Raw genomic sequence first — 10,335 nt, 5'->3', positions numbered from 1 at the left:
CCGTGTTTGGAGGAAGAAGAATGATGAGTACCATCCCAAGAACACCATCCCTACTGTGAAGCATGGGGGTGGTAGCATCATGCTTTGGGGGTGTTTTTCTGCACATGGGACAGGGCGACTGCACTGTATTAAGGAGAGGATGACCGGGGCCATGTATTGCGAGATTTTGGGGAACAACCTCCTTCCCTCAGTTAGAGCATTGAAGATGGGTCGAGACTGGGTCTTCCAACATGACAATGACCCGAAGCACACAGCCAGGATAACCAAGGGGTGGCTCTGTAAGAAGCATATCAAGGTTCTGGCGTGGCCTAGCCAGTGTCCAGACCTAAACCCAATAGAGAATCTTTGGAGGGAGCTCAAACTCCGTGTTTCTCAGCGACAGCCCAGAAACCTGACTGATCTAGAGAAGATCTGTGTGGAGGAGTGGGCCAAAATCCCTCCTGCAGTGAAACGTTTGACTTCTGTAATTGTAAACAAAGGCTACTGTACCAAATATTAACATTGATTTTCTCAGGTGTTCAAATACTTATTTGCAGCTGTATCATACAAATAAATAGTTAAAAAATCATACATTGTGATTTCTGGATTTTTTGTAATTATTATTTTTTTTTTTTTTAGATTATGTCTCTCACAGTGGACATGCACCTACGATGACAATTTCAGACCCCTTCATGATTTCTAAGTGGGAGAACTTGCAAAATAGCAGGGTGTTCAAATACTTATTTTCCTCACTGTATATGTGAACCAGTCAAATTATCAAATAGACTATAACCATGCAGAAAGCATTAAATGTGTGTTTTGTAACCTGGAATCAACCTTATTGTAACTACTGTAGTTATTTTGGCACTGAGCTTCCACGAATAGTAGAACTACAGAATAACTGTATACAACAAATAAAAACTGAACTTTCTTTGCCTCTCTTCTCTCTGTTGTAGATGAGTGATGTAGCAGCTGGTGGAGCAACAGTGTTCCCAGATGTTGGTGCAGCAGTTTGGCCCCAAAAGGTAACTGCTTATGTTCCACCATCTGTTACAGTACATTATTACTGACTCAGTAGCTGTGTCTGAATTGGTCATGTTATATAGACAGCTAAATGCTGTAACAAATTCCCTGGGTTGTTTTTGTTTGTTTTGAAGCATAGCACACACTACAGTTGAATAACAAAATAAAATTGTGCAAAATACTGTGCATGTTGTTTTTGCCACTCAGTGAGGAACAGTGGCAATTAGTTGGCACATTCACTACAGTCATTTCACAGACAACACAATCCTCTAATAAATAACATTTCCATGCGAAATAGCATAATGTAGTATGAGCACCTGCCTATTTATTTATTCCTGTCATTAAAAGAAATATACACTTCTCAGAATCTTTCTTTGGGAATGTGCTATTCCTGGAGGATTCGCAACACTGTTAACCTCTCGCCTGTTGTTTGTGTGTATTCCAGGGCACTGCCGTGTTCTGGTACAATCTGTTTGCAAGCGGGGAAGGAGACTACAGCACCCGACATGCAGCTTGTCCAGTGTTGGTCGGCAACAAGTGGGGTGAGCTCCTCTTTGTCTGATTGCCTATAAAAACCATCTATAAAGACCTGAGTAAATGTCTCTTATGAGACCATTATATTCATAAGAGCAATTTAACCCAATGTCATATGCTGTTTATAAGACAAGAAGGGTAAACATTTGTACTGTGTGTAAAGTAATCAAAGGGCCAGATAAAGGTTATGATTATCTTTTTTTCCTTTCTGTCTTTAGTATCAAACAAATGGATCCATGAACGAGGCCAGGAGTGGCGGCGACCTTGTGGCCTTAGTGAAACTGAATGATTGATGGAAAAAGGAAAACCACATGATGACCACCCTGCCCCTCTCTCCCCTTCCTTGTGAACCACCCAGGGTCAAAGAACACTGCTGCAGATACCAGATGACACGTATGGGGATACATGGGGCCCAAATAGCTCACTCCCTCTCTACAAACACTCCTTTTCCACCCAGCTGTTATGCTCTGAGCCCAGAGATTGTTTGGGGTAATGTCGAGTCCCTGGACAATATTAGCATTGCTGTGACAGATAAACATGTTCTGAAGGTTGTTGAATGGTTTTGTTACACACGTGCCTTTTTCACTCCTGTGTGTTCTTCTTTGCACTCTGTATGTCTAGCTCTGTGGTGAGGTTCTTCCTTCAGTAGTGACTGTGGGGACCAGCTTCCTCCCAGTCAGTTTGAAGCTTTTGAGGCACAGTTCACATTTTTCATTGTATTCCTTACATTTCATTGACCGAGCACTTGGGCCTTTGGTTTTTCACAATATGAAAGGATGTTTTAAAATGACATGCACTGCCTCCAAACAGTGTATTGTTTTTCTCAAACTTCCAGAGGGACTTTTCCTTGCTACTGAATCTCTTTTTCTTTATTTACATGTGGGAGCAGTCTCCGCTTCCAATAACTTTGAATCAAAAACCAAAGTAATTGCTCTGTGGAAGGAATGAAAGAACTCACAGCATATAAGAAAATGGTCAGACTGCCTACCCCCCAAGAAATCTGGAAAATCTGACCACAGACCAGGGTGGGGTTTTGAGTGAAAAAGCTATTCCCTATAGGTTGTATAACTAATCAGAACTGATGCATGGCTTATTTTACATCGACGCTGTAGATTCTCACACAGTACACACCTTGCTGGTCTGCCTCAAACCATGGTGTTTTTTTGTTGTTTTTTACTCATTTCAACAGGCGCACTTTGACATATAGTTAGATTTGTTATACCTGAACATATGGTTTCTACAAATGCATAGTCACACTTTTACCTGGACACAAACACAGTTACATACATTCCAGTATTGCATAGAATTTAGGGTTATATTTCATAGGTTTAAATTCTTCACCCTGATTGTCCCAGTGTTGTGTAAGGACCTAAATGACCACCAGCTGTCACTAAATTAGCAAAAGAGAGAAAAAAAGGAACATCAGTACATAAACAATTAGGAAATGGAAGAGAGGACTGGACACACCACACTGTTTAAATCCCCAGTCTTTTACAGTGAATGATTCCAGTGGGTTTGTTACAGTGTCCAGTGTTTTTCAGTGTAAGAATATATGGGTTTTCCAAGGAAGAAACATTTAATTTATATGTCCCAGGCCACGTTTTGTGTTTTTTTTTTTTTTTTTTGTCATAAATGAAAGTCTGAAATTGTTTTTTGTTTTCTACAATAAAGACTGTCTTATTGATCTCAAGCTATTAAACTGTCCTGCTGCAGTTTGTGTGGGTGTGTGCGATGGGGATTTTGGGGGAAGGTATGAAGGCGTCACGTGACACTTCTGTACTAATTCTATCGTCGCTTGTACATCTGTGGCAACCAGGGCCAGACGTCTGTCAGGTCGGGAGGACAAGGGCAAGCGTGAGTAAGTAAGACTGAGAAGAAGCAGCAGCTCGGAGAAGAGAAAGTCAGGAAACTATCCCCTCCTCAGCATTACATTTAATCCAGGTGTCCTTCGTTAGGGACAACACGCAGTTGAGTTGAGGAACAGAAAGTAACGGCGCAATAATGATGACCCAGGTGGAGACCACGGTGCACTATGATAACGGCTACGAGGAGGAGTACATGATGCAGGAAGATGACTGGGACAGGGACATGCTGCTGGACCCTGCCTGGGAACAACAGCAGAGGAAAGTAAGAAAAAAGCTCCTGTTTCAAAATAATACAACTAAATTGATTGTTCCTAGTTATATTTACGGACTGTGAGATGGATGCAAAGGACAAAATGATCAAACTGTGTTGTTCTGAATTACATTGGAAGTTTTTTTTAATTTCAAATTGCTAGAGAGTATAATGGTTACTCTGCCATTAATGTTCTACAGTGTCAAAAAGTTTCAGACAGCTCTGTTGGGACTAGCGTCATGCAGACCACGCAAGACCTGAATATCCGGTTAACAGTTTCAAAATAAAAGACTTTATGGCGACCTTAACGTGTTTAGGGGCGTTAAGCTGATTAAACACGACACAATTTTTGTTCGTTTTAACATGGACGCCAAGTTAATGAAACATTTATCTTCTATACTTACCGGTTTGTGTGTGTAGCATGCAGGGGAAGGCGCAAACGCACAAGACGCCTCTCCGGTAACGTTAACGTTGACCGTTCATAACCGTTATGAATCGTTCTAACGTTTCTGGAAGGGGAGCCAACCATGGAGCCAACTCCGCGGCATCAAATCACATACAATATAAAAGTAGATATAAACAGTGAAGCAACGGCGTCAACTTTAGTATGTCTTCCTAGCCCAAGTTAGCAACTACAGTTAGCTTTATAGCTCTCTGAAAAATGAAAAAAAAACAACAACGAAGAGGCAAGTATGACTCGATGAATTTATGTTTTTGCCACCCCCATCGGAAGTTTCATTTGTTTTATTTTGAAGGTTGTTCTAGTTACGTGCTGAGTGCATGACCCCGCAGGTCCAGGGTGGGAGGCTTGACGGACGGATGCGGTGGGTACCAGCTAACAATAGCTCTGCCTTCCAGTGGCTCTCCAGACTGCTGCCTCTCGACTGATACGCGCGGAATGCGAGCTGTCAACAGATGCTTCTAACACATGATGACGCTGTTGGGATTAGAATGGACGCTGCATCTAATTTTAACCCCGGGACCAAAAGGCATTATAGTAGGGTTAATCCAGTGTCCTTGGTGCGGAATTCTTTTGTTTATAGAAACCATGCAGAAATATTGTACCAGCACACAAGCTCAACTCAATATAGCCTCGGCTTCCCACACTGTCAATTGGTTTTATGGCTTTAAAAGTTGGCTTGTGCTTTAAACTTCAGCTCTTTGCACAACTGGAGGCCATCACCTCCATGCCCATAACCTCCTGTCCCCCCACACACCTCAACAGGGATGAGAAAACTGTTTATTTTTGGTAACATAAGGCAGCAACAAGATAGTCAGCTCCCTGGTCCATATACACAGCTATGTTTCCAGTGTTTATCTTTTTACTGATTATAATTTGAAGTTGACAAGTGCTCATTGGAGAGTAGTCTGCTTCTGGGAGCAGCTGTTAAAAGGGATTAGAATTGATAAATGATGGCTGCATACAGTATCACTGGTTTAGTGTTTCTTTTTGGCATTGCCGGAGATGATGAAGTTGCCCTGTGCCCGACCAGCTTGTTATAAACTATATACCCCTGCCTGACATTCACAGTCCGTAGTAGTGTTGCCACGACACTTTTGTTTGCCACTTTTAGTCATGTTTTCCAAGTAATTTATCTCCAGTAGCCTTAAATTATTTTACCTTGCTCAAGCCATGGTAACTTTCCTTCAGTGGATATTAATGTGATGGAGCTTATGTGAACCATTTTGAATCTATAACCTGACTCAGACATATTTATCAAGGAGATTGATAAAGGCTTCAGTGCCCATTCATGTAGACTGATGCTCAGACTTTAAAGCCACATCCGCACTGCCAAGGTGCTGGGTTACATTAAATGAAAGTGCAGCGTAATTAAATACATTAAGTGTAAGTTAAATAGATGCCAGAATGAAAGACGTATGAGAAATCATTCAAAAGGCTCTGTCTTTTCAGCACTGGGTTCTCTTTTATTGTCCATCCTCTTGGACTCAGCCTGCCAGCCTCTGACCTAGTGAGGCCCCAAAGGCATCGGCCATTTCAGTGACAGGGTTGGTCCTTGCTGGATGTGATTCATAAATATTTTTAGCTTCAATCGTCACTGGTCAGTAGTATGTGCTTGTGGGGTGGGGGGATTTGGAAAGTGGGCAGCAGGGTTCTACGACTGTGGCTGAGTCAAATATGGAGGACCAGCAGGCCACGTTTTTTTTTAACAAAAGAGGGCAGCAGTTCAATGTCACATACACCCTGGGGACTCACTCAGTGTGGAATGTGATGGCCTTTACTCTAAAGCCTGTAATTCTGAAATTCTGTTTTTGCATCGGCACCCAGAGGGGATGCCTGAGTGGCTGGCTGGCTAGGCACCCATACACAGTCCTACTGGGTACAAGGATGTGTAAGAATCAGGGTTGGAAAATGTGCTGAATTATCTTCCTCAAGTAATGATGAGGAACATATAATGCTGAATTTGTACATTAGCCGATCAAAGTACAGGTGTAAAAATACATTCATGTAAAGGTTAAAACTTTTTCGAAAAATAAGACATGTTATATTTGATATTTTCCATTTATATTGTAAAGGGGTAGCACAAATTCATTTCACTATTTTCTTTTTTAAAATTGCCAAATAAAGTGCCAAAAAAATGCTAAAAGTGAAGCCAAATGTGAAAAATGCAAAAGTAAACCAGCTTATGCTTCCATTCTCTTCTGATTGACGATTAACTACTACTAACTCTAAGAAATGTTTTAAATGCACCATAACCATCATACTTTGACCACTGACTTTCAAAGTACTTTAACTACTCATTCATATCTTTTTGTGATAGTGAAGGATTAAAGGGCAACAAAAGCTTACATTATAGACCATTGTTTTTCATCAGCTTATTGATTTAAATACATATAAACACTGACATTTCATTTCTAGTTGATGATAGTAGCTTATTTAAACACACACACACTTTGACAGATCCAAATATTCATCCTTGTGGCATACACTTTATATGATTTTAAATTCATATTTCTGACTAAGCTCCCATCCTTTGTCCATGCCTGCCTGCCTGCCTGTCTTTGTACCTCAGCACAGTAATGAGTGTGACCTGGAGGAGCAGCACACATGTACTGTGATAAAGCTATCTCCTCGCAGCTGTAACCAATCACATTATGAGTGGCCAAAAAGTGACGTGAGGGGAAAACTTGCTCTGTATGCACGTGACATTTTCACTCATGTCGACACGGCGAGATGTTTGGACGTTTATTTTCCCTGCTGCTCTCTTATCATGAGGCAAAGCAGAGCAGTCTAAATTTAACACCTAATATCGGCCGGAATGTGCTCTGTGGTCGGCTCCCAGCTTTCATCCGCGCTGTGCTGAGCGCCTGTGAACTCTGCTGCTGGCTATTGAGAGACTTTATAAAAATAGGAGGACAAAGACAATGATCCTAGCTTTACTTGATTCACCATATTTCAGTACCCCACATGGAGAACATTTGTTCTGATGATGAAACTAAATATTAAAATTGAACACTAACAGGCCACAGAAGGTTAATGTGAAAAATTAGCACTGATCAAAGAGGTTAACATTGATTTGGTATAGTCTTGTAGTGGATACTTGTTAAGCTGCTAGCTGCCTCAGTCTTTTTAGGTCTACTGAAGAGAGGATCCATATATCCATATAATGTAAAGGAAAGTTTAAGTTAAATTAAAGTCCAGCTTGCTTTAACCTAACTTAAAATGTAAATGTGCATTCTTATAAATTAGCAGCATTTCTCCTATTTTTCTGTTTCCAGTAATCTGCGGTGCATCGGCAGAGCTTTACAGGAAGTGCAGAAATAACTGCAATTTTCATGCACAGAATACTGTTCATTTGCACGGTGACATTTTCATTCAAATCCCGTTTTAATTGACCTGAGTCTCCCTGTCCTGTTAGACCTTCACAGCCTGGTGTAACTCCCACCTGAGGAAAGCTGGTACTCAAATTGAAAATATTGAGGAGGACTTCAGGAATGGACTCAAACTCATGCTGCTACTGGAAGTTATCTCAGGTAAGGAAGGGAAGATGTTTCTTTTATAACTTCATGTTTTCTTAGTTCCTTTCAATGATTTCCTCTTTGGTATACTAGTAAGTAGGATAAAATGCACATTTTCATCACAGTACAGTAATATTAATTTTGTGGTTTATTTTGCATTTAATGTAGTTGTTTCAGTTAAAACCAATTTTCTGGTAATGTGCACATACATGTAAGGTTACATATGTGTCTGACTCTGTCATAAATGTTCTATTTGAAGGGGAGAGGTTACCCAAGCCAGACAGAGGGAAGATGCGATTTCATAAGATTGCTAACGTCAATAAAGCGCTGGACTTCATCACGAGCAAAGGAGTGAAATTGGTCTCCATTGGAGCTGAAGGTACCCGCAGCCTTCCTGTATATCTTAATATACTGCAAGCAATCAAGTGTCCAATATGACCTCCCAAGCATGAAATAATAAGAGTGATAATCAGATTTTATTATTTGCTCTAGTGCAAACTAATTGTAAGAGGTTGCTTGCCTTTCAGAGATTGTGGACGGTAATGTAAAGATGACTCTTGGAATGATCTGGACTATCATCCTCCGCTTCGCCATTCAGGACATTTCTGTGGAAGGTGAGAAAATAAACACCCCAAAAAATCCAAATCTAGCTAATTTTCTATAGGTACCTTGTGTCCACTGAATGTACTTAAAAAAGGAATGACATAAAATGTGAATGTGGAGGTTTTAGAAGGCAAAGCAGTCTGGTGCTATATGATGTAACCAATTCCTATCGCCTCAGAAACATCTGCCAAGGAAGGTCTCCTCCTGTGGTGTCAGAGAAAGACTGCCCCCTACAGGAATGTCAATGTCCAAAACTTCCATGTCAGGTAAGTGTTCAGCACATCACAGACTGTTAATTGGCTCTTAAATGCTGTTCAGTAAGAGCGAATAGTTTTATGTGATTGAAATATTCTCAAAATACTGTTTTCATTCCATTTGGGCATACAAGACAATTTATTATATAGCAGTACATATCACAGTAATATGCAGTTTTGTACAGTGAATATGTTGATCTGATAGCATTATGTCACTTCTTCCTGAGGCTGACTTTAAACAATGCAAAATATTTACCGAGTGCTGTTGCACCGCTAATGGTTAATGCTAAAACCGGACTCCAGCAGCTTCATCTCTTGAGTCAAGTTAGCATGTTACCTCTCTGAAATGACATGTTGGTTCTCTCTGCTCATCGGCCGGTGAAGCTGGAAGGATGGCCTGGCCTTCTGCGCCCTGATTCATAGACACAGACCCGACCTCCTCGACTACTCTAAGCTCAATAAGGTGTCGTGTGGTTTCACTTGTAACCGGGATGCTGTGTTTCAGCCCCAAAACACTAACAGACTGTGATCCACAAAAATAACACTCCTGTCACAGTGTGAACTGATGAAAAGAAATGCACACTGAAGTCAGGATAATGGCACTTAAGGCTACCTTTTTTTGACGTGTTGACTTTTGTTGTGAAACACTGATGAAAACTAGTCTGTATCTAGGACTGTAGGTGTTTGCAATCTTTTTTTAACCCTTTCTTCTTTTCTCTGCAGAAGACTTGCAATGCTAACCTGGTTGCCTGTTTGATTAAGTTATTTGAGTACAGGGAAGTGTTTGATCCAGAGAAAATTATAAAATAAAGCAGTTTGTGTTTGAAGTGGTTTGTTGGGACTGTTTATGGCATATTTGGATACACTTAGAAATATGTGGCATTTCATAGGACCAGCTCCTTGTTGTTTACCGTGTAAATTATTTGAGGTGAAGTAAGTTGTCTGTGGGAAGTCAGCTTGGCTGTCATAGGCGGAAATACTGTGCAGTAATATTTGCTGTGTATGTAAACAGTTTATGGCTAATGGATGTAACGCTACTTTAATCTATGGAGGTTTTTCTTCTTCCGTGCAGAGTGTTTTTATCCTAAGTGCACTCAGTTAGTCTCACCTCATGCTTCATTATTCTTAACTGGGGCAGCTTACTTAGTACACATTTTCAGCATAATTAGCATGAAAAAAGACTGTTGCTGTGCATCCCACTGTGCCCATTAGTGCACTGGATTTAATGGTGGGGATATGTGGCTTGTGTTATATCAAGTGTGATAAATATGCAAACCAAGTCATGTCGGCCTTCAAATTGTTAAAAAGTATGCTCATGCTACTTGTGCTTAAATGTTTTTCAGGGCTAACAAATCCACAGCTCAATTCAATGTTGTGGATTTATGGAAGACCAGGATTCTCATGGTTTGTGTGTAAACAGGCGAGGGCCTCAGTGAGCTTTGCTGCTTATTTGGAGAGCTAAACAGCACAGCTGACAGCCTTCCCATGTTTGTCCAGTAACAATAACACACAAGTAACGCTCCTTTTCCCTTCTGGAAGATGTTGCTGTAGACGGGATGGCAGAGGCTGCTCTGGAAATATTTGAGGCTTCTCTCTTCCACTGCCAAGTCTGTTTTGATGTAAAACTTAATTTTTTAGTAAAAACCAATGATAGAGATTTTGTCCATAAGATTTTATAGTGATTTTACCCAATGAATATATGAACCACATATTGCAAATTTAAATGGTCATGCCTTAAAACATCAGACAACTGTATTCATGAGAAAACGGATTTTGGCTTAATACTGTTTGTGTGTGTATATATATGTGTGTGTGTGTGTGTATGTATATATATATATATATATATATA

At 40.5% G+C, this 10,335-nt stretch overlaps 2 protein-coding genes across 6 annotated transcripts in view; both read left to right on the top strand.

The window, feature by feature from the left end:
- p4ha1b (prolyl 4-hydroxylase, alpha polypeptide I b) overlaps positions 1 to 3,230 on the top strand; it is a 20,161-nt gene extending 16,931 nt beyond the window's left edge. For all 3 annotated transcript variants that reach the window (XM_046070697.1, XM_046070696.1, XM_046070695.1), the window contains 3 exons: positions 936 to 1,004; positions 1,448 to 1,544; positions 1,755 to 3,230. In XM_046070697.1, coding sequence (XP_045926653.1) covers positions 936 to 1,004; positions 1,448 to 1,544; positions 1,755 to 1,825 — 237 coding nt within the window. In that variant the 3' untranslated portion in view covers positions 1,826 to 3,230. The remainder of the gene's footprint in view (positions 1 to 935; positions 1,005 to 1,447; positions 1,545 to 1,754) is intronic.
- A 95-nt stretch (positions 3,231 to 3,325) lies between these two features.
- actn2b (actinin, alpha 2b) overlaps positions 3,326 to 10,335 on the top strand; it is a 17,687-nt gene continuing 10,677 nt past the window's right edge. The window contains exons 1-7 of one of the 3 annotated variants that reach the window (XM_046070688.1): positions 3,326 to 3,394; positions 3,492 to 3,663; positions 7,530 to 7,644; positions 7,889 to 8,008; positions 8,157 to 8,243; positions 8,411 to 8,498; positions 8,871 to 8,949. In XM_046070688.1, coding sequence (XP_045926644.1) covers positions 3,538 to 3,663; positions 7,530 to 7,644; positions 7,889 to 8,008; positions 8,157 to 8,243; positions 8,411 to 8,498; positions 8,871 to 8,949 — 615 coding nt within the window. In that variant the 5' untranslated portion in view covers positions 3,326 to 3,394; positions 3,492 to 3,537. Of the gene's footprint in view, positions 3,395 to 3,491; positions 3,664 to 7,529; positions 7,645 to 7,888; positions 8,009 to 8,156; positions 8,244 to 8,410; positions 8,499 to 8,870; positions 8,950 to 10,335 lie in introns of those variants that run through there. The other 2 variants (XM_046070689.1, XM_046070690.1) reach the window with 2 other exon arrangements.

Source organism: Micropterus dolomieu, linkage group LG15 (genome assembly GCF_021292245.1).
Source record: "Micropterus dolomieu isolate WLL.071019.BEF.003 ecotype Adirondacks linkage group LG15, ASM2129224v1, whole genome shotgun sequence".
Lineage (NCBI taxonomy): Eukaryota > Metazoa > Chordata > Actinopteri > Centrarchiformes > Centrarchidae > Micropterus > Micropterus dolomieu.
Note: the sequence above shows the minus strand (reverse complement) of the source record. Positions and strands in the feature narration are given on the sequence as shown.